The sequence below is a fragment of the Lacerta agilis genome, chromosome 5, assembly GCF_009819535.1.
Source record: "Lacerta agilis isolate rLacAgi1 chromosome 5, rLacAgi1.pri, whole genome shotgun sequence".
NCBI classification, from domain to species: Eukaryota; Metazoa; Chordata; class Lepidosauria; order Squamata; family Lacertidae; genus Lacerta; species Lacerta agilis.
In genome coordinates this window covers 10,661,404-10,689,075 of record NC_046316.1, presented here as the reverse complement: position 1 = coordinate 10,689,075, position 27,672 = coordinate 10,661,404, and the positions used below count along the sequence as shown (strand labels likewise).

Sequence of the window (27,672 nt, the reverse complement as noted above, 5' to 3'; positions counted from 1 at the left end):
CCCTTATCCCGAATAGGATTCCTCGCAAGAAAAGGGAAAAGTTGACAGTTATGGAAAGGGGACGTCTCCGAATTCAAAACCGGAAGATTCTTTTTTCCTACATCTCCGATGATCTTCCGAAACCCCCATCTGCCAAAAGGAAAGGGGGGGAAAGCCAAAACCACAGCAAAACACAGCTAAAATTCTCTTTACAAAGCCCACGCTGACTCTTTGCTTGTGACTTCTCCTCCAGTGACCTCAGGGGAGATTGCGTGACAGCAGTAATAAGACACTCCCATCAGCATCAGAAGCTGCTAATGAAGTGAGAGTTCCTCAAACAAAAGTTTATGTAAGTTGCCTTACATTTATGTAAGTCAGCAGCAGCCAGGGAATAGCGGTTTTCACCTTCGGTTCTGCTGGGAAGAGAGGACCTGTAGGCAGCTGAGCTGAATCGGACCGCTGGAGCTTTGGGGAAACAAACAGAACCAAAGAGGTACTGAACCGCTTGGGTATTGGAAGCAGAGAGGATGCTGTGTAACTCTTAACAATGGCTACAGTTTGTCTGCCCCTCTTTTCGCCTCGCTGCTATCTGCAATTTGTGTTACTTACTTGGGGCTAAGTTTTCAGAGGACTGGGAGTCTGCCGGGCTGCTCTGCGGAGAAGGCAGTACCATAGCTGTGAACTTTTTTCCTTTTTTTTAAAGGGAATTTCCCTTATTCTGAATAGGATTCCTCGCAAGAAAAGGGAAAAGTTGACAGCTATGGGCAGGACTCAACACTAATAATGTCTCGTAACAAATGTAGCTGATTTGTAAGAAAGACAGTACAACCTGAAAAAAGCATGTGCTTTTGTAAACCAAGAAAATCTTTAATGGTTTTTTAAAAGCCCGTTTTTTTCCACCGCCACCCCTTGGAATGGGCTAATGCAGAAGACATGGCTGATCGTGAGTTCTTTGTCTGTAACTTGAATTTGCACTCACATCAGTTTGCAGAGGATTATCCAGTTAAAGGTCTCCTTTTAATCCAGCCTCTTGATTTCTGAAAGCCTTTCTGTGCTCCTCTCGGCTCTCGGAGTTTTCTTCATAAGTAAAGAAACAGAAGGAAGGCAAAATAATATTCAGAATTAATAACAATTTGCAGATTTGGATTGCCTGTTCCGTTAGCTCTGTCAGTAGAGCAGGGGACTCTTAATCTCAGGGTCGTGGGTTTGAGCAAAAGATTCCTGCTTTGCAGGGGCTTGGACGTGGTGACCCTTTTGGTCCCTTCCAACTCTACAATTCTATAATACTATGAGAGAGTTATGGAACTCCCTCCCCAAAGAGTTGCATCTGGCACCTTCATTGTTCAGCTTCCAGAAAATACTTAAATGCACCTTGTTACCCTGGCTTTTGTTTTAGGACTCACCTTAATTTTGTGATTGTAAGTTTTTAATATTGTATTTAATATTTAATTAAATTTAATATTGTATTTTAATGCTAAGGTATCTGAAGAAGTGTGCATGCACACGAAAGCTCATACCAAGAACAAACTAAGGTGCTAATGGAAGGATTTTTTAATTTTTTAATTTTGTTTTAACTATGGCAGACCAACACGGCTACCTACCTGTAACTTCTTTCTATATGTGAGGGTCCAGGTTGGATCCCTGCTGTTTCCAGGTAGGGCCAGGACAGAAAGAGTCCTGCCTAAAATTCTGGAGAGCTCCAGCCAGTAATAATGAGTAGACCAGTCTTTGGTCTGCAGGTGTTGTTGTACCACAACTCCCATCATTCCAAGCCAGCATACCTAGTGGTCAGTGATGGTGGGAGTTTTAGTTCAAGAACATGGGATGGGGGCAAGGTTGAGAAAGGCTGGCGGAGGCGATATTCACCTAGGTGGACCAATGAGCCAACTCAGTATAAGGCAGCTTCCTGTGCTATAACAGCCCAGTAAAGTAGGCTGATATTATCGCTAGACTGCGGTGTGGGATTGTGGCCACAGTGGCAGGATCTGAGGTGGATAGTGGCTTGTGTTGGAAGAATCTGAGGTGTGATAGTGTTGGAAGGATCTGAAGTGGCTTGTGTTGGAAGGATCTGAGGTGTGATAGTGGCTTGTATTGGAAGAAAGAGTTGAGCTGGGGATGTTTTGGCTTGCAGTGAAATTCTATACGTGTCTGCTCAAAAGTAAGTCTCATTGAGTTCCGCAAACCTTATTGCCAGTATGAGATGTCAGCCTTGCACTCTTAAACTGCTGAACAACAGCAATTCATAGAAGAAGTTACCCAGAACTGAGATTCCTTCATTGCAGTGCCCTTGGGGTCCCTTCAAACTCTACAATTCTATGATTCTATTGATAAGCAAAGAATCTAAGGCTGTAACCCACTTACCTGAGAGTAACTCATTCTGAATTCAGTGGGGCTTCTGGATAGACATATATGTTTATTATTATTATTATTATTATTATTATTATTATTATTATTATTATTTCATAACAAATCCATTGAGCATTAAAACATCCCTAGTTAAATAGACAAAAATGTGTAACAATTAAAAGAGTGAAAAAAAAACGGTTGAAACAATAAAACCAAAAGTTCAGTTCGAGGTAATCCGTGCTTTAACAGTTATGTCTTCAGGAGCCCACAGAATGCCAATACTGATGGGACTCTTGTATTTATCATACAGGATTGCACTGTCAAAAATGTAAACACTGACCATTGTATTTCTTCCATTGTCTATTGTGCAATGAATGGGAACTGCACAGAGGACTGTGCCCGTTATTTCATTCCTGTTTCAGTACTTATAACAAGCTCTTTGATTTCTAAATTAACACCTAGCTCTTATTAGAATACTACATACTGAGCAAAAATGAAGCCAGCTGCTTTGCTTATACGGTGGGGTGAAGCTTGATTAGATTTATTCATATATTTATATCTATACAACCATATCATAAAATATAGATGGCTCAGGTCCAGTTGTCTAGGGCAAGGATTAGCTCTTATCTTCATGATCCCTGGTCTGTGAAACAGGAAGAGTAATTTCAGTTACAACATTGCTGTAAGAGAGTACAGGTAACTCAAGCACATTTAACTTGAGCACATTCAGCTTTCCACCATGCCCATGGGGCATTGCAGCTGCCACTCGGGTAGTTCGCCGAGCTATTGCCCCTTCATTCCAGACTATCGGCAGGTGGTACTAAGGATACATGTCTTGCCCTGGCCACTGGCAACCCACGCTATGCCACTGGTTTTACGCAGTGGCGGAGCTTCATGCTCTGGCACCGGGGGGGGCGGAGAGCAGGTGGGGCGGGGCTGGTGTGCGTCCCGGGGGTGGGGCGCAATGCCCGCAGGGGCATGACACTTATCCTGGGGGTGTTGCACACTGCCTGCAGAGGCGTGGCTCCCAGCGTGGGGGGGGCAGCCGCGATGGCACCCCACCAGGATTGCGCTGCCGGAGGCGGTGCGCTCCCCCCACACTCCTCTTCCTCCCCCGGTGGTTTTACGTGCTTGTCAAAAAAAAAATGTTTTTAAAAAAGGAAGGAAGGAAGGAAGGAAGGAAGGAAGGAAGGAAGGAAGGAAGGAAGGAAGGCATCTGGGAAAAAGGACTTTGGCAATCGCGTCCATCAATAAACCCAATGTATTTTGACTATACACAGTTTTGGCATTACGCGCTTTCTCCAGAGCGTAACTCCTTTGTAGGCTGAGAGTTGCCTGTATCCCAGTGGGATAATGGGGCCCAATCCACTGGCAGAGAAAGAACCCAGCTGCCATTTGACTCCTCTCCTCCCTGAATGGTCTCCATCCAAGCGATAATTATAATAACTATGTCACCTTAAGAAATTGTGCCTGTGCTTGTTTGTTTTCTTCTTCTTCCCTCCCAATCCCTTTCCCCTCTTGTGTTGTGTCTGTTATATTTGCAAGCCTGCAGAACACCCTTAAATAATCTTTCCGTAAAGCTTAGTAGATTTTAGGCATGTTATTTTGGGAATGACGATAATATGTGCCTTGAAAGTGCTGTAGCAATGATAGATGACGGGATTCTTAGCCTTTCTCAGAATCCTCAAAGGGAGTGCTTCAAATCCTCTGTTAAGTGTTCTGTTCAAAAGCGAATTCAATGCATATTAACATTTCAGGCAGTGACAGATGGGAACCTTGGAGAAAATCGAAGACTCTGTCAGCGTTGGTCCGATAGAGTTCGACCAATGCAGCAAAGATGCAGGAGCAACAGGTGTGTCCAACCCCAGGAATGTATCTGCTGGGAATGAAGCAGAACGAGGGGGCCCGTTCTTGCGTTCAGTCCCAACCAGAGAATCTCTCCGGTCCCCTCGGGGGTCAGTGGTGAGTTTCCACGGCATCCAGTATTCCATCAAGCAATCCCGGGGACCCCTGTGCAAACGGAAAGTGGTGGACAAGAAAATCCTTCATAACGTCTAGTAAGTGCATGCAATGTGTGTTGTATTAGTACCTTAACAGAGAATTTTGGGGGAAGTCTTAAGGAGCCCGTCTTCCTGATTCTTTGAGAGCTGAAGACAATAAATGTTCTCAGATAGTAAATGGAATGGGTGAGCTGATGTTTTAGGTGTCGTTTGTTTTGTGGGGGGTTCCCCAATACCAATCGCATAGTTGATGGCACAATTCTGAAAGGATCCTTGTGAATACCTTTGGTGAGATTTTGTGTGTGGAGAGAAAAGCCCAGCCTTAAAGTCCTGGATTTGCCTTCAGGAGGTCCAGGTCTACAGCAAGCCAGCTGGGAAGGAGGGCAAGGAGACAATATGACATAAAGATGGGGAGAATACATTATTGAAGCAGGACCCTCATGTGTGTCAGAAGCAGGCACCTTGAATGGGTCAATAAATGTCTTGTTTTTAAAAATAATCTTATATCCCAAGATGGAGACAAATAATTAAATACAGATTAAAAAAATAGCAATAGTTGAATTGAAACTGCAAAGAGTAGGTGGAAGTCAACAAATCAACAGATTTGAATATATTAAACACTGCTTATTGATTGATGGGTATCTTAATTTTTTTAATAGTTTCTCGGTTTTACTGTTTTCTTTTGGGTTCGTTCTCTCTCTCTCTCTCTCTTCTTTCTCTTTTCTCCTTTCTCCTTTTCTCTCTCTCCCTATTTTTTTTAATTCTTTGTAATGTTATCATATTTACATATTTATATAGTTATCTTAGACTTCTTATTAGGTACACTGTAATAATTATTCCAGTCTAAGAATACCCAATGTAAGATAAGCTCATCTTTTCTTTTTGAAGTTCTTTTTTGTGTGGAAATTTTGAAAATAAAACAAAATAAATGTCTTTTTTTTAAGTAAGGAGAATCTAATCCCATTCTTTGGACCTGCCTCAGTATGAGGCACAAACCCACCCACCTCTGCCTGCTGTGATTTACTTTTGTAGTTTTATATGGTGGAGGAAAATGTAAAGCTAAAGGTAAAGGTACCCCTGACTGTGAGGTCCAGCCGCGGACGACTCTGGGGTTGTGGCGCTCATCTCGCTCTATAGGCCAAGGGAGCCGGCCGCAGACAGTTTTTCCGGGTCATGTGGCCAGCATGACTAAGCCGCTTCTGGCAAAACCAGAGCAGCGCACGGAAACGCCGTTTACCTTCCCGCCGGAGCGGTACCTATTTATCTACTTGCACTTTGATGTGCTTTCGAACTGCTAGGTGGGCAGGAGCAGGGACTGAGCAACGGAAGCTCACCCTGCCGCGGGGATTTGAACCGCTGAACTTCTGATCGGCAAGCCCTAGGCTCTGTGGTTTGGACCACAGCGCCCCCCCCCCCCGCGTCCCACATGTTAAATGCGACATTGCTATTTCCCTTGGGGAGACTTGAGCTTCCCATCAAGAGAATGGGTTTCTCCCTTCAGGCTGCTGCTGCTGCTGCTCAGAGACACTAAATTGCTCTGCAAGGTCCACATTATGCAAGTGCCAATCTGATGGGCAGGAACATGAAAGAGCACCCAAATCTGGAAAACAATAGAGTGTTAAGCGCACGAACTTTCTCAAGCCTTGAGAAATTCTAGGGGGATAGCCTTCCTTTCATTTGGCTTCCTTTTTAAAGCGAGAAGATTGGAAACAACCAATGATGACAACAACAACAACAACAACAACAATAACAACAACAACATATTACTTATACCCCGTCCATCTGGCCAGGTTTCCCCCAGCCACTCTGGGCAGCTCCTAACAGAATATTAAAAACACGATAAAACATCAAACATTAAAAACTTCCCTAAACAGGGCTGCCTTCAGATAGTTGTTTATTTCCTTGACGTCTGATGGGAAGGGCGTTCCACTTAAAAGCATTCTAAAATATTTTACATATTTTCAAATATACAGGCAGGGCATAGGTTTCTATGTATATTTCCATACATATGGGCAAGAAATTTGGTGTTTTAAAATGGAGGAGGAGATATTGAAGAATCCAAATTCAACGCCAAATATAGGATTTCACAAACACCTGCGGGCAGGTGGAGGAATAAAATTATGAGCAGAATAATAGCAGGCGAACCATTTCTATCACCAACAATTCCAGAATGGAAATTTCTGTAACAAAACGTTGGTGTGGCAGAAGACATGGGGAAAGGACCTGATGTTATTATGCCACATAGATCATCGCAGAAAACGTTTGATAAACTGAACCTCCTTTTTATTTATTTTTTTGTTTCTAGTGGCATCATGAGGCCAGGCATGAATGCTATCCTGGGACCAACAGGAAGCGGCAAATCTTCGTGAGTATCTCTTAAGGCCAAATTCCAAGTGGTATGGGAAATCAGGAAGTTTTGCTTTTTGAAATTATTGTTATTTAATTAGCAGCTACTAACTAGCACTGTGGGTTAAACCACAGAGCCTAGGGCTTGCTGATCAGAAGGTCGGTGGTTCGAATCCCCGCAACGGGGTGAGCTCCCGTTCCTCGGTCCCTGCTCCTGCCAACCTAGCAGTTCGAAAGCATGCCAGTGCAAGTAGATAAATAGGTACCGCTCCAGTGGGAAGATAAATGGCGTTTCTGTGCGCTGCTCTGGTTTCGGTGTTTCATTGCGCCAAAAGCGGCTTAGTCATGTTGGCCACATGATCCGGAAAAACTGTCTGTGGACAAACGCCAGCTCCCTTGGCCTGTAATGCTGAGATGAGCGTCGCAACCCCAGAGTCGTCCGCGACTGAACTTAACAGTCAGGGCTCCTTTACCTTTACCTTTAGCCTCCTAGATGTTTTGGCTGCTCGAAAAGATCCTGCCGGCTTGTCGGGGGACGTTCTCATAGATGGTGTCCCACAACCTCCCAATTTCAAGTGCATCTCAGGATATGTAGTTCAGGTGAGTGTCTCGGCATTTTGGATTTTGATTCTGCTATATCTGTTTTCCCCATCACCCCAGTTCTTGGGGTGATAAGCACCCATCTGCATGACACAGTCAAAGCACTATCATACCACTTCAAATAGCCACAGCTTCTACCCAAAGAATCCTGGGAACTAGAGTTGCTGATAGCTGTGAGACGACTCTTCCCCCTCACAGAACTACAATTCCCAGAGTTCCTTAGGAAGAAGGACTGGCTGTTAAACCACTTTGAGAACTGTAGCTCTGTGAGGGGAATAAGGGTCTCCTAACTGCCATGACTAAAGTCTTTGAGGGCAGAAACTGGAAAGTACTAGAAGATTCTGGAAGATTCTAGAAGGTTCCTTTCTGATGCAAATATTGTTTTGACTATCTCAAGGTCACACTGAGCCAGGAGAGATAAATTCCCTACGCTCAGCAGGCTGCTCTCTATCACTCTCTCTTACTTTCGCTTGTACCTTGTGTGTCTGAAGTTTTTTTCTGAAGTTTTTTGTAACAAGCCTTTGCCTTTTAGTAATAGTGGTACCTTGGTTCTCAAACTTAATCCGTTCCAGAAGTCCGTTCCAAAACCAAAGCATTCCAAAACCAAGGCGCACTTTCCCATAGAAAGTAATGCAAAACGGATTAATCCGCTTCCAGACTTTTAAAAGCCTACCCCTAAAACAGCGATTTAACATGAATTTTACTATCTAACGAGACCATTGAACCATAAAATGAAAGCAATAAACAATGTACTGCAGTCACACAGTCAATCAGTCAGTATCTGAACTGGGTTCCACACAGTCACAAAAAGAGCCGCAAAACAAGAATGCAAAATAAATAACAAAAACAGACAGACCTCAGTGTAACACTCAAAATGGAAATGTGACACTCAAATTGGAAGCGTAACACTCAAAACGGAGCACGTTCGGCTTCCCAAAAAAGTTCACAACCAGAATACTTACTTCTGGGTTTGCAGTGTTTTGGTTCCAACTTGTTTGAGTACCAAGGTGTTTGAGAAGCAAGGTACCGCTGTAAAAGTTTTTTCTTTTGAACCTTTGACTCAGCGTGGTCTTTTTTTATTTACTGCAAGATGCTGTCCGTCAATAACAACCCTCAGCATCCTTAACAAACTACAGCTCCCAGGATTCTGAGGGGGGAAGCCATGACTGTTTAAAATGGTATGATGCTGCTTTGAATTTATAGAGCAGATGGGGCCTAAACAGAGAGTAGACCCATTAAAATTAATGGGCTTTCTTGAAGTAAGAGTCAGCTGCTAGTACATTCAGTTTCTGCACTTGGAATGGCCGGGCGGAGGGAAGAAGGATATTCCTTTGCATGTGCTTTATTACAGTCAAAATATTCTGCTTTCAGGATGATGTTGTCATGGGAACAATGACAGTGAGGGAGAATCTGCTCTTCTCAGCAGCCTTGCGGCTTCCAAAATCTATCAGCTTTCAGGAGAAGGAAGAGCGGGTAGTCCAGATTATCAATGAGCTGGGGCTGAGCAAAGTGGCTGATACTAAGGTGAGCACATCTTGGGGGTAATTTAAAAGGTTTTGCTGATATTCCCATAGCTCTTAGCAGAAGCTTAGTGTTAATACGGTAGTGTGATCCTACCTGCCCCATGTTAGAGAGAGAGGTTTGGAAGAAAGATCTTTACTCTCTTGTAGCAGAGTTAGCACAGTGGAGATTGCTCAAAGCACCTTAAAACGTGGTTAGATTTACTTATGCCTTCATCTAAACAAATGTTACCCACATAATACTTAGGCTAGAATAAATCAGACACTTAGCTTTCCAAATAAGTGAAGCTTTATACCCACAGAGTTTTTGTAGAAGTTACAGCAAACAAGTCTCTATCTGCTGGCAGCAAAACAAAGATGAACAAATAACTTAAAAAGAAAATGATTTGGTTTCCTTACGAAAAGGATCATGCAATCTTTGGGTTGGAAAAGATGCAGGCTGTAAAATCTCCTTTTAGAGAGATTTTATACACTTGAGCTGGGAGCCATTCCACAGGGCTTCTTGCTTGTTGCAGGAAGCACAAAGAAAAAGAAAATTGGGTTGGGGCAGAGGTTGTTGAGAGCCTGCTAAGCAACACTCCCTGGTTACTTGAGCTCAGGGCTCAGGTTAACCCTTTCATGCACATAAGTGTCAGTCAGTAACTGTACAGCTTTCTAACTTCTCGGCTTGAATACCGTAACACCACTTAGAGGTGTTTTTCGAGTGTCTGATGCTCGCTTGGAATACCTAAATTAAATTTTTTGCAGGTAGGAACTGAACTGATTCGAGGCGTGTCTGGGGGAGAACGGAAGAGGACTAACATAGCAATGGAACTGATCACTGAACCGCCAGTGCTGTTCCTAGATGAACCCACCACAGGCCTCGATGCCAGCACTGCCAATGCTGTTCTCCTCCTGCTAAAGAGGTAAGAAACGCTATCCCTTCTGGAAACCCTTGAAAGTGCTTAAGGATAATAATAATAATAATAATAATAATAATAATAATAATAATAATAATATATTTTGATTATGAAACAAATTTTCAAAATTGTTTCTGCGGGTCTGCGAACGCGATCCGTGCGGGGAGGTGCGTTCGCAACCTGCAGCGTCTGTAACCCGCAGCGACGCATTTGCGCACGTGCAGGTTGTGATTCGCTGCTTCTGCGCATGCGCAAGCACCGAAACCCGGAAGTAACCCATTACGGCACTTCCAGGTTTGGCACGTTCATATCCCGCAGTGAACGCAACATGCAGCGAGCACAACCCAAGGTATGACTGTAATGGCAATGGTGCCCACCTGAGAGGTGCCGGAACTGTGTTCCGGCGAGTCCTGGCTGGGAAAAAAACTTCCTGGGGAATCCTACTCCATACCCTCCGACATTTCTCCAATGAAAATAGGGACATCCTAAGGAAAAGCAAGGCATTCCAGGAGCAAATTGGACAACGGGCCGGCTTCTGTAAAAAAGGCCAGGGGTTGCCAAACTTACCCGGCCTTGGGCCGGTTCCTTCAGCACCAATTGCGCAGCGGGCTAGAGGGTGGGGAAGCATGCGCGCTATTTCCGGCGCACTTTCGGGTTGCGGAGTGCCAGAAATAGCTTGTGCGCACGCACGTGCTATTTCCGGCGCACTTTCAGGTCTGTGGAGGCCGTGCGCATGCGCACAAGTTATTTCCGGCACTCCGCTGACCCGCAAGTGGGTCGGAAATGATGCTTGCACGCGTGCACACATGCGCACAATCTATTTCCGGCGCTCCGCGACCCCCAAGTGCTCTGGAAATGACACTTGCGCATGTGCTCAAGCTATTTCCGGCGCTCCGCCGACCCCCAAGTGGGCAGCTGTGCCGCGCCGCACCAGTAAGAGCGGGCGGCGGCAGCGGGGGTCGCCGGAGGCCGGAAAACTGAATCCCTCGGGCCATATCCAGCCCGCGGGCCTTAGTTTGGGGAAGCCTGATAAAGGCCATCTGTGGCTACTAGTCATGATGCATATTTTCTACCTCCACTGTCAGAATACCAGCTGCTGGAGAGGAGAGAGCAATTGTGCTCAGGTCCTGGTCATGGACTTCCCATAGGCACCTGGTGGCCACTGTAAGAACAGGATTCTGGACCAGATGGGTGTCTGGTCTCATGCAGCAGTGATTTCCTTGTGATCTTAAGGCGCTGTACGTAGGGTCCCCCTAGGTCAGGCATCCCCAAACTTGGCCCTCCAGATGTTTTGGGACTACAATTCCCACCATCCCTTACCACTGGTCCTGTTAGATAGGGATGTAGTCTGGGTGGCCGAGTTTGGGGATGCTGTCCTAGGTGGTCGGCAATCCTGGCACTGAGAAACCCAACCTTGCTTAGCTTCAGAAAGGCGGCAGCATCCTGTTTGTGAATTTAAGGCCTGGGTGCAGCTGTAGACTTGCGCGGCTTTTGCATTTTTGCCATCGTCCTACCCTCACCGAGAGGGCTTAAAACTTAAAAGGTGCGGCTTTTCATCCTAGGCTCTCCAGAAGAGGCAGAACCATCATTTTCTCCATCCACCAACCTCGCTATTCCATCTTCAAGCTCTTCGATAGCTTGACGTTGCTGGCTTTGGGGAAAGTACTCTATCATGGGCCCGCAAAGGAAGCCCTGGGATATTTCCAGTCTATTGGTAAGTTTGCTCTTGTCATTATAAGAGTTTGTAGGCGTGGGGATGTAGAAGAAGAAGAGTTTGGATTTGATATCCCGCTTTTCACTACACGAAGGAGTCTCAAAGCGGCTCACATTCTCCTTTCCCTTCCTCCCCCACAACAAACACTCTGTGAGGTGAGTGGGGCTGAGAGACTTCAAAGAAGTGTGACTAGCCCAAGGTCACCCAGCAGCTGCATGTGGAGGAGCGGGGATACGAACCTGGTTCCCCAGATTACGAGTCCAACCGCTCTTAACCACTACACCACACAAAAAACTCACCAGAGCAGGGGGTTAGAAAACTCAAGGGGCTCACTGAAGCTTTTGAAGACAACCAGGAGCTGCCATGATGCACAGACTTCATGTCAAGATCAAGACTCGCCTCGGAGACCCTTGCACAGAGACTTCTGGGGCTGTCTCTTGTCTCAGCTGCTTTGGCTGACAGTGGGCGCTTGCAGACAAGCCCTTTAATGGGCGATTGCCATGTCTCCTTTACATAATTGTATGGGGATTCCAGGAAATCGCACATGAGCCAATTGGGATTATTCCATTCTCTCCCCCCCCCCTGCTTCCTCCGTCTTTCTTCTTGCCACAAAAGAAAACCCTGAAGGAGGGAAAGAGCACGATAGCAGTGCCATCTCTTTGCAGGTGTGAACAGGATAACTTATGATGAAGGCATAGTGAGAGTTGCCCCTAGGGAAGGAGGCTGTGTGTTGGGGATTGCCCTCTCTGTTGTTAGTAGCTCTGAACACACACACACACACTCTCTCTCTCTGAATCCAAATGTACAGGATTGGTTCACCTTGCTTTTGTTCCTCTGGTGTCGAAATTAAGCATAGAATCATAGAGTTGTAGAGTTGGAAGGGACCCCTAGGGCAGTGCTGACGAACCTTTTAGAGACTGAGTGCTCAAACTACAACCCCAAACCCACTTATTTATCGCAAAGTGCCAACAAGGCAATTTCATGGGTCATCTAGTCCAGGGTCAGCAACCTTTTTCAGCTGTGGGCTGGTCCACCGTCCCTCAGACCGTGTGGTGGGCTGGACTATATGGGGGGGGGATGAACGAATTCCGAAGCCCCACAAATAAACCAGAGATGCATTTTAAATAAAAGGACACATTCTACTCATGTAAAAACACACTGATTCCCGGACCGTCCACGGGCCGGATTGAGAAGGCGATTGGGCTGGATCCGGCCCCCAGGCCTTAGTTTGCCTACCGCTGATCTAGTCCAACCCCCTGCAACATGAGCTGGAAAGGGTACATTTATCAGGTGGGCTTGACAATGTGGGCGAACCTGCCCTGATGATATGCCTATCAGCGCATGGGATGAATAATCATTTAAAGAGAGGCATGCACACACCAGCTTCCATAGCACACTTACATATCTAGCCTTGCTTGTGTGTTCAGGTGTGGCTTATATGGGTTGAAGACAACTCCCTATACCATTCTTAAGTAAAGAAGTTGGGTTTCCAGGATACAAGTCTGGGGCTTCTCAGCTCTGAGTAACAGTTTTTATTTTTTTATTTATTCATTTATTATTAGAACTACAATTTATTACCTGTTGTTTACTCCATGGTTTCCGGGGCAGGTAACAAGGGAAACATTTGGTGTTAGTCTCGTTCATACCTGTGCTTAAACCAATTTGCTTAGAAGTCTCATTTGTTACATAAATGTGCTCTGGAAGGCAGCTTTGGTGACTCATTTCTTCACCTGTGTTGTTGGGGAAAGACCACTCCCATCGAGGTAAAATAGGTGCTAGCAGTGGGGAAGTACAACTTCCACAAAAGGTTTAATTTGACGTAACTTGATTTATTGATTTATTTCTTGTTTTTCAGTGCCGCTTTTCATTCAAATGAATCTCAAAGCAGTTTACCAACAATAAATAACAGCATACCGGTAATAGGTAGAGAATGAGACTCCTAATCTCAGGGTCGTGGGTTCGAATCCCACGTTGGGTGAAGGATTCCTGCATTGCAGGACTAGATCAGGGATCAGCAAGCTTTTTCAGCAGGGGGCCGGTCCGCTGTCCCTCAGACCTTGTGGGGGGCCGGACTAAATTTTGGAAAATAAAAATAAAAATGAACGAATTCCTATGCCCCACAAATAACCCAGAGATGCATTTTAAATAAAAGCACACATTCTACTCATGTAAAAACACGCTGATTCCCGGACCGTCCATGAGCCGGATGTAGAAGGTGATTGGGCTGGATCCGGCCCCTGGGCCTTAGTTTGCCTACCCATGGACTAGATGATCCTCGTGGTCCCTTCCAGCTCTACCATTCTATGATAACATGATCACAAATGCAGGATAAATCATATAAAATAATTAGCAAATCATCAATAAAACAATCTATCAGACACTTAACAAAACAGCAACTGAAAAAAATAAGCTAAACATCACAACTACAGCAAAACAAATCAATATGGCATCTGTAAAACAATAACAACAACGTTAATAAAATAGCGACTAAAAGAAAATAAGCTAAGTACTGCTAAGTTCATACAAACGCTCTCCATGCCCCCTACCCATGACTCAAAACTTAAAATTTAAAAGTTCATTAAAAATGTTCAGCCATTTGGGTGTCCACTTTGCGCGTGTGCTAGAGTTCAGATTTTGTCACTGAAGTTTAAATATTGCCATACATTACACCCAATCAAAAGAAGATTTTTTTTTAACCCACTACCAACCCTAAAAATTAAAATTTAATTCCTACTCCGGAGAGACAAAATACCCTCTGAAAATGCCTGGGGATAAGCAGCAGTTAAGAAACTATGGCATTTTTAGAACATTTAACAATCTGAGCTAGTTAGACAGCTTAAAACAGTTCTCTCCCTCCCTCTCTCTACTTTTTGAGTTTAATTTTTTAAATTAAATTTCTGTTTTACGTTTTGGAATGTTCACTTAAAACAACCTTAAAATATCAATGACTTCCCTCCCTCTCTTTCATTGGTTCATTTTTGCACAACATAAATCCCTGCATATTTAACATAGACTAAACCATTCAGTGCTCCATTATTACCTCCTGCAAAACTTATTTACACTGTTGAATTTATCTTAATGCTGCCCACGTTTTCAAATAAGCACAATTTCCCTCCCATATTCAATAAACATTTCCTTTAAACGTATGTTGTTCTTGTTCTCTTATTCTATATGTTAGGTCCACAAGCTGCGCATATTCCGTCAATTTAAGTTGCCAATCTTCCTTAGTTCGGACTTCGCTCGTTTTCCATTTTTGGGCTAACAAAACACGAGCCGTGCTAGTGGCATACATAAATAACCTTTCCTGTTATTCCCAACAAAAAGAACTCTGGTTGGTTGGTTTGTTTATGTTATGAATTGAAGTTCTCACCCTAGGCCACTAGGGTGTGTGTATATAGTTCATGCTGCTGCAGTTCTCACTCAGGTCCGCACATGCAAATGAGGGATTGAAAGTGACGTTCAGGGATTGGGTAACTACAGAAAGTTGTTACTGTTGCTTGTAGTTGAAGTTCTATATAAGCAGGCTGCTGAGCCCTTCAGATCAGTTCTGTTCCAGCATGAGAATAGACAGAGCTGCTTGAAGAATCACTGTGTCGTCTGCTATGTCCACCCACTATTTAATAGTTTATGTACTTTAAAACTTTTTTTTTCAATTCATTATGAATTATTTCCCAGTATAGTCGTATCGTGGTTTTTCGAACAGCTTAGTTCTCGAACGTTTTGGCTCCCGATCACCGCAAACCAGAAGTCACTGTTCCGGTTTGCGAACTGTTTTTGGAAGCCGAACGTCCGGCGCAGCTTCCGATTGGCTGCAGGAGCTTCCTGCAGCCAATCGGAAGCGGTGCTTTGGTTTCCAAAAGTTTTGGAAGTCAAACGCACTTCCAGAACGGAATCCGTTCGACTTCCAAGGTACAACTGTACTCTTGTACCCTTTTACAGGTCCACCAAATATGAAAGAACGTAACCTCAGTCTCATTACATCTCCAACACTTTCTCTCTTTCTCTCTTTAAAGGGTATGAATGTGAGCCTTTCAATAACCCAGCTGACTTCTTCCTGGATGTGATCAATGGTGACTCCACGGCTGTAGCTGCAAGCAAATGTGGTCAGCAACTTAAGAAGACCGACGATCAGGAGCACATAGGTAAGAAGCTGACATCGGGGGAGGTTCTTGATCACCACTGGGGATCTAGTACAGTGGCACCTCCGGTTGTGAACAGGATCCGTTCCAAAGGTCCTGGCCACATCCCAAGGAATTCGCAACCGGAGGACCGCTTCTGCACATGTGTGCGGCACGGTTTAGCGCTTTCTGCGCATGTGCGCAACGCATAGAGTGCTTCTGGGTTTGCCGCTTTCGCAACCTGAAGTTTACGTTACCCAAGGGTAACGTAAGCAGAGGGTCCACTGTACCATATTTCTGAAAGGCATTCTATTATATAGTCCTAAAAAACAGGGGAGACACGGATGGCGCTGTGGTCTAAACCACAGAGCCTAGGGCTTCCCAATCAGAAGGTCAGTGGTTTGAATCCCTGAGCTCCCGTTGTTCGGTCCCAGATCCTGCCCACCTAGCAGTTCGAAAGCACGTCAGAGTGCAAGTAGATAAATAGGTACCCCTCCGGCGGGAAGGTAAACGGCGTTTCCGTGCGCTGCTCTGGTTCTCCAGAAGCGGCTTAGTCATGCTGGCCACATGACCCAGAAGCTGTCTGCAGGAAAACGTTGGCTCCCTTGGCCTATAGCGAGAGATGAGCGCACAACCCCAGAGTCGTCTGTGACTGGACCTAACGGTCAGGGGTACCTTTACCTTTAAAAAACGGGGGGATGGGGTCCCTTTTTTGTTTCCCCCCAGAAACCAGTAATGAAAATGGCGTGGAAGAGGAAGGCGTGGAGAAGACACTGGTGGACTCCTTGCACAAGAAATACATCAGTTCCACCCAATACGAGAGCATGATGGAGCAGCTGAAGAAATATGAAAATCTCCACGGGATCTCTCAGAAGAAGCCGAGGCAAATGAATCAAGTGACCTACGCAAACGGCTTCCTCACTCAGCTCTACTGGGTGTCGCAGCGCTCCCTCAAAAACCTCATCCGAACCCCCAAGCTTCTGTGGCGCAAGTAAGGAGCAGAGCTGTCTGCTAATGTAGACTCTCAAGTGAGAACGTCTGGTGCACCCAGAAGCATGTCATAGCAGGGTGCTTGTGGCTGGAGGTCCTAGTCTAAAAACCATAAACCTTCGTTGGGGTCAGCTGACTTCACTGTCCCTCCAAGTGTCCTTATCTTCCAGGGACAATCCCGGGTTTGCAGAAGCCCTCCCGGTTTCTGATTTGATCCCAGACTGTCCCGCTTTTCCTTAGGACGTCCCTGTTTTCATCAGAGAAATGTTGGAGGGTGTGGTAGGACATTCCATTTTTATTGAAGGGTGTGGAGTTATGCAACTCCCGAGCCAATGAGATAAGTAACTCTACAACCTTTAGAAGACACCTGAAGGCAGCCCTGTAGAGGGAATCTTTTTTAATGTTTAATGTTTATGTTTTGTTATGTTTTTTATATATGTTGGAAGCTGCTCAGGATGGCTGGGGCAAGCCAGCCAGATAGGCAGGAATAATAATAATAATAATAATAATAATAATAATAATAATAATAATAATGTCTGTATTTTTCATTGGAGAAATGTTGGAGGGTATGGCTTTAGTGGCACTGAACTGACCTAAGCAGAAATATTCAACTCGGCTGGTTGGTTTTAACGTTTTTTTGGATGGGATTCAAACACAGTAAGCCCACAACTTATATGCATTTGACCTGTCCGCATTCAGCTGTACACACCTGGCAAAAAAAAAATTACAAAAATATTTAACGGGGATGGGATTCAGGAAAAATGACTTGGCAATCCCATCCACCATTATGTCTTGTCTACACGCAATTTTGGCTTTTGGCGCGATCCCCAGAATGTAACACCAGTGTAAGCTGTGGGCTCACTGTACTGGTAAATCCAGCTTGCAAATTATAGCAGGTTGGGAGGTCTTGCACAACTAACCCCTTCCTCAAAAGACTGGACTGTTTGCAGGAAGGAAAGTGAGGGGCAAAGTGCACTGGAAAGGGTAGGTAGGTATATTTCAAATTACCAACTCATACCACAACTTTTCAACACCCCTCAAATCAGGATTTTTAAAGATGAAACTTCAACACGCCCTATTATGGAGGAAATGGATTTTCGCAATTTTACCAGAAAAAGCTCAACAACCTTGGCGTTATTTCTAAGACAAGCCCAAACAACTTGGGGGATTTTCTTTTTTTAAAAAAGGACAACAGTTTGTTTGTGCCAGATTGTCACTTCTTGAAACATGGCAACCCTAGCTTGTGTTGACGCAGCAACATTCTCATCTCCTTTCAAGAAAATAAGAATGCATTACTCAATAAGCAGGTTATCTGGAAGCACCCTGACAGAGGACTTTGCTGCATACTTATCTATGGTGATATAAAACCTTTGCTGAAACTTGAAGTCTTCCATATTCTTTCATCAAGAGAACTCATTCCGAGCCTGTGAATATCATTGCCTTCCTGTTTGTATGGTTCAGTATGGTCAGATAGCCTTTGACCGTTGCATTCTGTCGCTGTGCCGTGGGCGGGTACAGCATTAATCTCTTTCTTTTTCCCTTCCCACATCCAGGTCCTTGTGACGGTTGTCCTCGCGCTGATTGTGGGGGCCATTTCTTTGGTGTAAAACTAGATCAAAGCGGCATTCAGAACCGGTAATTCCTGGTGCTTTTCTCGAGGTTTATTTTCCGTCATATCATATCATTTTTCAAATAACTTTTATTAGCTTTGCATAAAATCACATTATGTAACATCATTTCCTCTCTTATATCTCTTGGCTCAAGTGAGCCATTTTAGGTAATGGTATAACAAGAATAGGAAAGGAAGTAAAATGCAAGATGCAAAAATTAATTTGTAAACCATTAACCGGTTTACAACTTCCCTCCCTCCCAGCTAATGGTTTACAAAATTAATTTTGCATCTGTGCATTTTACTTCCTTTCCTATTCTTGTTATAGCATTACCTAAAATATTAAATTACTCAACCTGAGCATAGCTGTCAACCTTTCCCTTTTTTGCGGGAAATTCCCTTTTTATAGCAGTGGGGAACAGCAGGGAGGGTTGACAGCTATGAACCTGAGTAGGTAGCAATTTCATCTTACAAATCTTCAGATAACCCTACTATTGATGTTAATTGGTTACAGTTGTCTTTCAAATATAATATGAATTTATTCCAGTCTTTTTGGAATGCTTGATCTCACTGGTTCTGGATTCTTCCCGTCAGTTGCGCCAGTTCTGCAAAGTCCATCAATTTCATCTGCCACTCTTCTTTTGTTGGTACTCCATGTTGTCTCCATTTTGGGGCTAACAAAATTCTTGCGGCAGTTGTTGCATATAAAAACAGTTTTGTCTTGTCTTGGTATTCTTTACCCACTATACCCAATAAGAAACCTTCTGGTTTTTTTTAAACAAAAGTGTTTTTAAACATTTTCTTTAACTCATTATATATCATTTCCCAAAAGCTTTTGCCTCTGTTTTCCATCATATCAAATGCTGGGCTCCCCAGGGGGCAGCTCCAGAAAGCTGGCAACTGGTGGGCCATTGCAAGAATGGAATGGCTGGACTAGATGGGCCATTGGCCTATCCAGCACTGCCTTTCTTACGTTCTTAAGGGATTGTAGATAGAATCTCCAGGTGGTCTACTTATGTCCTTATGTATCAACAACAGTGATGTGTGAACTAAGTTTTTTACTCTGCCCTTCAAGGCAATACTGGTTGTCTATTACAAATGGACAAATATTTACAAGGGCTCACACAAGCATTGGATCAGGCCCTGCAAAGACTCTTAAGAGGTCTGGGGGCTAAATGTTCCTTGGAGCCTCTGTCTTCTTTGGACTTTGCACCATCGTACAAATACCGTATTTTTCTTCACTTTGGGAGTGTTGTTTGTCACTGTTGCTGAGACTTCTCCATATGCAATTCCACCCCCGGGCGGGCTGCACCCACCGCACCCCCCCTTCCTACGCCTCTGGTTTCTAGCCCTCATTGAGGCATGTGAAAAAATGTAGATGATCCGTGCAAAAAGTTCGTGTGTTTGGGGAATGGTGCTTCTCTGTACTGCATCGCTACTTCTGTATTTGCAGGAAGTCTTATTTTAATCTTTATTATTCTTTATTAAATTTCTATACCGCCCTATACCCACAGGTCTCAGAGCGGTTCATTTCAATCTTTTATTAACGTGCAGCTGCCCCTCCTATTTCTTACCTATTCCTTCCTATGACACTGTCATTTGCAGGGTGGAAAGCAACAACTAGGGCAAACAATTCTAGTTTTAGAAAGGATCGCGCACATACATTTAATTTTTTTAAAAAATAGAAGCATTTGCATAAATCATTGCAAGCACAATGTTTGGGGGAGGTTTTGGCAAGGAATAGAAAATCTGTTTTATGATCCTTGATTTTCTCATATTCTTTGTTGCTATAGTTTTCCTTTTTTATTTATTTCCGGAGTTGAAACAAACAATCATGAGCAGTTCTTGAAAAGATGCTTTAACATGCCCTAGTCTAAGGTCAAGATCCATCTCAGTTTAACAGCAGAAAACCATGGTGACTGGCTACATAAGAACAATATGTGTTCCTACCATGGACAAGGGTTCAGTGATCCTACAGAAATCTTCCAAGCAGTTAATGAAGGTAGTTGACTTACTTTTTGGTTGCTTCTTTCAGAGTTGGATCTTTGTTTTTCGTAACCACAAACCAGTGCTTCTCTAGTGTGTCGGCAATCGAGCTGTTTATCAGGGATAAGAAATTGTTTGTGTAAGTATCAAACCTCCTCTAAGGAAATGGGGAGGCAGGGAAAGGCAGTACCAAATCAGTGGCACATACCCTTCTGGCTTGCACTCTTTATAAAGACCTGAGAACGAGATTATCACCCCCTTTAATTGTCCATTCTGGGTCGCCCAACCACTGCCACAGTGTCCTTTCTCTTGGCAGATCAAGATGAGCAGGTGACAGCAAAGGTTGCAAGGTTTTTAGCTGGGGCAATCAGAATAAGATCCGCTGTTTGACTATTGATTCAAAACCCTAAAATGTATTTTATATAGTTGACTTTTTATTTCTGTTCTTTGTATATTGTATTATTGTTTCATTGCTGTGGCCTATGGCTGACGCAAATAAAGGTTCGTTCATTCATTCATTCCCTTCCAACTCTATGCTTCTATGAGTTAGTAGGAAGTTTCAAAGCACAGGGGTGGCTAACTTTATTTGGGCTGAGGGCTGCCCTACCCCTAGCCAATCCTCCAGGAGTTGCATATCAAAAATGGGTGTGGTTGAAGTTTAAAAGCAGGCGTGACCATTTTATTTTTTTAAAAAAGGAGGGGGTGTAAAAAAAAACCTTTTGGAAGTACAGTACAGTGGTACCTTGGTTGTCAAACCTAATCTGTTCTGGGTGTCCGTTTGACTCATGGAACAGTTAAAAAACCAAGGCGTGGCTTCCGATTGGCTACGGGAGCTTCCTGCACTCAATCGGAAGCCCCGTCAGATGTTCGGCTTCCTAAAAAGTTCGCAAACCGGAACACTCACTTCTGTGTTTGTGGCGTTCAGGAACCAATTTGTTCGGGAGCCAAGCTGTTCGACAACCCAAGGTACCACTGTATTGCAGCTGGAGACATATGGGAACAGTCAACAGTTCTAAGTACGTTAACTACATACTGTCAGTTCATATCCCATGTGGACCACTGCAGCGTGAGAACGGTGCAAGTAGAATACCCTTCACTGATAAAGCATGGAAATCCATCAAAGAGCTGAGTCGAGTCTGGTAAAGCCTGATGTGATAATTGGTCCTTGACTTCTTGGAAACAAATCCCATTAGCTCATGAAAATGGAATTTCTGTAGCTCTGGGCAGTATATCAACACTAGCGTGAGTTTGGGAAACAATCTGGGGGATCAGAACGCAAACTTACCGAAGCTGAGCAGGTCTAGTGGTGACGTTTCAATGAGGGAGATTGCTTGGGAATGCTGAGAATGTCTCCTCAAGCTCCAAGTCAGGAATGAAACCTTAGATGTGATCGAGTCCTGACCATGTATTTACAGGTGAGTCCTTTAAAAGAGGCCCTGTGGATACAGAGTACACATGTTCCACGGGCCCTTTTTTAAAACTCACCCTGTATAAACATGCACATTTATAATTAATATTGCTAGAAGGATTGCAACTCCAGCTGAAGAAAAGAGAATCATTTATTTGTTAGAAGTGAGCAGAAGATATATTTCATTAAGCAAGAGATGTGAAACTCGAGTCTGATAAAATTTTGACAGTGGAACAGACTCCCTTCATTGGAGGTTTTTAAGTAGATGTTGGATGCCATCTTTAGTTGAGATTCCTGCATTGCAGGCAGTTGGACTCGATGACCCTCGGGGGTCCCATCCAACTCTGTTGAACTCTGTCCAACTTCTATGATTCTATGAAATGGTTCCTTTCTCTTTTCCTAATTTTGTTGTTGTTTAGTCATTTAGTCGTGTCCGACTCTTTGTGACTCCATGGACCAGAGCATGCCAGGCACTCCTGTCTTCACTGCCTCCCGCAGTTTGGCAAACTCATGTTAGTAGCTTCGAGAACACTGTCCAACCATCTCGTCCTCTGTCGTCCCCTTCTCCTTGAGGCTCGAGCCCTCAATATTTCCCAACTTCAGGGTCTTTTCCAGGGAGTCTTCTCTTCTCATGAGGTGGCCAAAGTATTTTCCTAATTAGCAAGTCCTTAAATTTCTCTTATCATGTGTGTACCTTTCCAGTAAGCCATGTCTGTCCTGTCCTCACAGCCACCAGTATACCAGCGGTTATTACCGAGTCTCTGCATATTTCCTTGCCTTGATGATTGGAGACCTGCTGCCCATGAGGACCATGCCTGCAATCCTATTTTCATGTATAAGCTATTGGATGATTGGTAAATAATCTGTATTTTTGTATGCTGTCATACCAATGAACAAGTCCACCTCATCCTTCCTTGGTGGGACTCTTCATATGCACAGAGGCCTCAGCAGAGGAAAATATCTCTGTGCAGCCTTACCTCTGGCCTACAGTTTTAACCATTTCCATTCTTTTATAAAAAGTTTGTTCTCTTTTTCTTATTTTTCCGGTAACTTTCACCATTTCTGCATATTCCATCAGTTTTTGTATCCATTCTTCTTTTGCTGGGAATTCTTATTCTTTCCATTTTTAAAAAAAAAATTTTTAAATTAATTTTCCACATATTAAAACACTTAATACTTATTTTCTATAACAAGAAAAATACATCTTATTCTAAACAGTATGCATATACAAACTTTCTTATTCTTTCTCACTTTGTGTCATGACTTCCTCAAACCCTCCTTACTGATTTCCTATATTTCATCTTTAGCAACCTTCTAAATCATTTTAAACATTCTTGTTTATAATTCTCTAATTTACTTTCTTTTCTTTCATTATCTATTCTTACTATCCTAATTTTAATTAATTCCAATTCTAACTTCACACCTAGGCGGCCCTCGACTTCTTCCAAAAGCTTTCCTCTTTTTCAAATATTTCCTCTTTTTCAAATATTTTCTTTCCATTTTTGGGCAAGTGACATTCTTGCCGCTTGTGGAAGCATACATGAATAAGTTTCTGTACAGTTTGGTTAGTTCTGTCCCTATAATTCCCAAAAGGAAAGCTTCTGGGTTTGTTGGTTTTACAAACGTCCTTTCCAGTCTTCCACCTCGTGACTTGATTGTTCATTGCACCTATCCTCTTCCTGTTTCCAGGCTACCAGGCTGATGCGGGACGATTCTTCTTCTTCATGCTGACTCTTGTGCTGTTGTGCTACACATCCACCTCCACTCAATGGCCCTCGCAATCTCCGCAGGAATGGACGTAGTAGCCATTGCCAACCTACTTATCACCATCTGCTTTGTCTTCATGCTGGTGAGTCTTGCCTGTGTCACGTAGGCTCGGGACCAGCTCTACTGCAACCATGGCCGCCTTTTTCTGCAGTTCCATATTTTGGAAAGTTGTAATCCCAAATCCTGACCTCCCGCAATCCCACTGCAGTTCGTGCGATAAAAGGAATCGCTGCCGAATGGGCGGAGGTGTTACGATGGGTAGTTGCCTCAAGGCCTAATTCTTTAAATCGTGAATTTATTCACCGTTTCTCTCTCTCCCATTCCAGATATTTTCTGGCTTACTGGTGAATCTTCCCACCGTCATGGGTTGGCTGAACTGGCTGAAATACTTCAGCATTCCCAGATATGGCCTCACGGTGAGTATGCTACAGTTAACCTAGATTGGGGAGGACCCCTATAAACCCTAGAAATTAATAAATGGATGCAGGTGGTGCTGTGATCTAAACCACGGAGCCTAGGGCTTTCCAATCAGAAGGTCGGCGGTTCGAATCCCCGCAACGGGGTGAGCTCCTGTTTTCGGTCCCAGCTTCTACCCACTTAGCAGTTTGAAAGCACGCCAAAAGTGCAAGTAGATAAATAGGTACTGCTCCGGCGGGAAGGTAAATGGTGTTTCCATGCGCTGCTCTGGTTTGCCAGAAGCGGCTTAGTCATGCTGGCCACATGACCCAGAAGCTGTCTGCAGACAAACGCCGGCTCCCTTGGCCTCTGCAACCCCAGAGTCATCCGTGACTGGAGCTAACGGTCAGGGGTACCTTTACCTTTACCTTAAGATTTTGATTGGTTGGGATATTGATGGGAGTACAAGCTGCAAAACTGTGCCAGACAAGGAATCCCTGGGCTGGCTCATAGAAACCAGCCTGGCTTGTCTTCTGTTAACATGACAAAAGGGGTTGATGGGTCATCTAAGAGGGGTGCTTTGGCCTGGGGCACAGGTGTTGCCATGGTGATGGGGTGTGTGTCTGAAGTGACAGGAAGAAGAGTTTTTAGCAAGGTGCTCTGGGAAGAAGAAGAAGAAGGAAGACTGGGATCCATCTTGGGCAGGCTGGCTGAAGGCTGGCTGGGAGATGTGCCTTGGACTCTAGAGATGCATGGCTGCATTGGGCAGCTTCTATGCATCAGATGAGCCTCAAGTTAAATATCGGATGCACTTAAATAGAAACAGTTGTTGAGAAAGCCACTCCTTCTTAAGCAGGATTTACAGAAGAGAATCATGATTGTTACGGCCCTTGATTGAAAGTGAGGTTTTTTTCCCACAAAATAAGGGCACGGCTGTTTTTAAAGCTGTTTCCAATGGAGCAACCTGAACAATAAATAAAATATTGATACTTGTAAGCTGGTGAAGTCATGAAACTCTGTGTAGGCATATTTGCTGTTGACAAAGTTGCACAGATTGACCATGGATGTATTGAAATCAGCAAATATTCAGTTGATATAACAGGCTGGTTTGGAGATTCTCTTTTTGGTATTATTGCTGCTCTATGTTGCTCTCTGGCTTCCTACACAGGCCCTTGAAGTCAACGAGTTTAGAGACCTGCGTTTCTGTGCAAATGCCACAGGATCCTTTTCATTGCAAAGCTGTCCCCCGAGTTCTCCTCAGACCAACGAAATGTGAGTATCCCAGATGGAGGTGGGCGGGGCCCAGAAACCAAACTCACAAAGAGTATTGATAAAGACTGTCTCCTGATTTAAAGAAAGAGTACTTGATTAAGGCTGCAGCCCTATATCACTTACCAGGGAGTAAGATCCATTGAGTTGAATTGGACTTATTTTTGAGTTGACATTAAATTGATTAAAACTCATAGGATTAATCCAGGGGTTGCCAACTCCCAAGAGACTGCAATCTACTCACGGAGTTAAAAACTGGCAGTGATCTACCCCCTTTTTGGGGGTTCGGGTCAAAGTTGTTGAGTTTTTTCAAGGGGGAGGTAAAATGTTGAGCTTTTTTTTAGGGGAACCACAGTTGTTCAGCTTCTTTGGGGGGAGCCAATGATCTACCAGTGATCTACCACAGGCATCTAGTGATCTACCGGTGTAGATCACGATCTACCTGTTGGACATGCCTGGATGAATAGATCGGTTAAACCCCTTTGAAGACGAAGGTTGCCATCTGTAGTTTTCATCTCTTTGGGTCAAAAGCCTTGGGTTTCTGGGAAATACCCACCCATACCTACCCCCTGGACTGTGCCCCACTCAGGAATTTCCCTCCTAAAGCCATTGTGTATGTGTGTGCAAAATATTTCAGTTCCCCCTAAGCCACAACCTTGTGTGTCGATTACTACATTTTGGCTACAGAAGGCTCCTAAACATTCCTGATCTACAATGTACTTGATCCAATTTGCGCCCAAGACTTATGATAGTCATGGCAGACTTATTTCAGCTGGGCCAACAAAGCATGATACATTCGTATTTCACTAGACAGGCATGTCCAACAGGTTGATCGCGATGTACTGGTTGATTGTGGGGTGTTCCTGGTCGATCTCTAACCCCCCACCCACCCCCCAAAAAACTCACCAACTCTGGCTCCCTTAAAAAAGCTCACCAACTCTGGTCCATCCTCCAATGACAATGGATAGATCACTTCCTTTTTCTATATACTGTGAGTAGATCGCAGTCTCTTGGGAGTTGGACGTGCCTGCACTAGAAGAAGCTGGTGTCTGTCTGTGCCTACGTGTGTGTATACAGCAACATGGCTCCGTGTGCCAGGGAAATGGCTCAGTTGGTTAAAACATGGCGCTGATAACGCCGAGGTTGCAGGTTCGATCCCCATATGGGACAGCTGCATTGCAGAGAGTTAGACTAGATGTTCATCAGGGTCCCTTCCAACTCTATGAATTCAATGAAAATGGGTCTAACTCTTCTCCCAGTGCTCATTTTCCACAAATTATTTGCAGAGGGCATTGTCAGTGGTGCATAAAGGGGTAGGAAAATACCCAGTAAAAATGAAAAAAGAATCCAGCAAGAGTTGGCCTTTGGGGGAAATTGTGGGTATTCACAATGGCAACCTGGTAGCCTTGGATCAGCAAGCGTTTGTGTTCTGTGCTTGGGAATAGTGAAAGGGTTGTCTTTCTAGCACTGCAGCTTTGCTTCAGTTAATGAATAACGTTCTGAATGTGTGTATTATCCTTTTGACAGGTGCTATGGCGAACAATACCTCTGCGGACAGGGAATAGAACCCACCAACTGGGCAATGTGGGAGAACATTGTGGCTCTTAGCTGTATGACAGTCATCTTCCTCCTGATAGCATATGCCAAACTGCGGTTCATGAAGAAGTTCACCTAATGCAGAAAAGATTGCCTACAAGACGGACATTAAGTCTTCCTAGGTCCAACTGGCAAAATCATTGTTTCAATTAACTGAGAGGACCATACTGCACCAAGCACATTTTTTTTACATTGCTGATATTTAATCTTTTCCCCCTTTTTGTAAGGAAGCGATTTGTTTTAACTGATTCGTTTTTTATATAGAATTCTGTCATTCGCTTGGCTTTGAGATCAGCCTTGTATGTTTCTCAGGAAATTTGTTGAGATCTGTAATTAGTTTTCTTTGGGGAAGGGGGAGCACTTTGTAAACCGAGTCTGGGGACTCAGCTGCAATGAAATGTTTTATGTTGTAAAGTGCATTATGCAAAGGTGACACTAGATGGCGATCGTGAGCTATGGCAAAATCTGTATATTTTTCAAAATGTTTTTTAAAAGCATTTTCACAGCATTTTTTTATATGTGTCTAGTTTCCACCTGGGTAAAAGGGCAGCAGAAGTTAAATCTAAAGAAAAACAGAGGGCAAGGGGAAATCAATAAAGGAGGTGAACCTAAAAAGGTGCTGAAGCAAAAAGTATGTTTTTTCTGCTGCTGCTTCAACTTCAACACAACAACCTTGGGAGGTAGACCGCTGGCGGCCCTGCCCTCGCCCAACACCACTGCACGGTGCACATGTTCATAGCTGTCAACTTTTCCCTTTTCTTGCGAGGAATCCTATTCGGAATAAGGGAATTTCCCTTTAAAAAAGGGAAAAGTTGACAGCTATGCATGTTGCATGGGGAGCGAGTTTACTGGGCGTCGACGGGGTTTGCCCTGAGGAAAAAGTTTGGGGTTGTTATGGTTGTTATTTGTTAAATTTGTTTGCTGCCCTTGGATCTCAGGATAGTTCACGACATGAAAAAGCACAACATACATAATAAAGCAAACCAATAAGACACACACACACACACACACACACACACACACACATGTGGGTTCCCTTGCACCCCCAATTCTGCTGGTTCACACTCAACCGAGACCATTTTTTGGAGTGTGAAACCTGTGTCACCTTGGAAAGCCACAAGCACATCCG

General features: G+C 44.0%; 1 protein-coding gene across 1 annotated transcript; it reads left to right on the top strand.

Annotated features, from left to right (window-relative positions):
* Nucleotides 1-376: 376 nt before the first annotated feature.
* On the top strand, nt 377-27,150 carry LOC117046537 (broad substrate specificity ATP-binding cassette transporter ABCG2-like). Its single transcript, XM_033148509.1, is given in 19 exon segments — nt 377-472; nt 4,083-4,382; nt 6,631-6,690; nt 7,157-7,271; nt 8,643-8,795; nt 9,539-9,696; nt 11,253-11,404; nt 15,418-15,546; nt 16,249-16,485; nt 16,488-16,513; nt 18,066-18,105; nt 18,108-18,147; nt 20,157-20,246; nt 22,245-22,369; nt 23,205-23,278; nt 23,281-23,364; nt 23,609-23,698; nt 24,847-24,950; nt 26,475-27,150. Coding segments are annotated over 18 exon segments (2,115 nt in total). The 5' UTR covers nt 377-472; nt 4,083-4,092; the 3' UTR covers nt 26,623-27,150.
* The last annotated feature ends 522 nt before the right edge of the window (nt 27,151-27,672 follow it).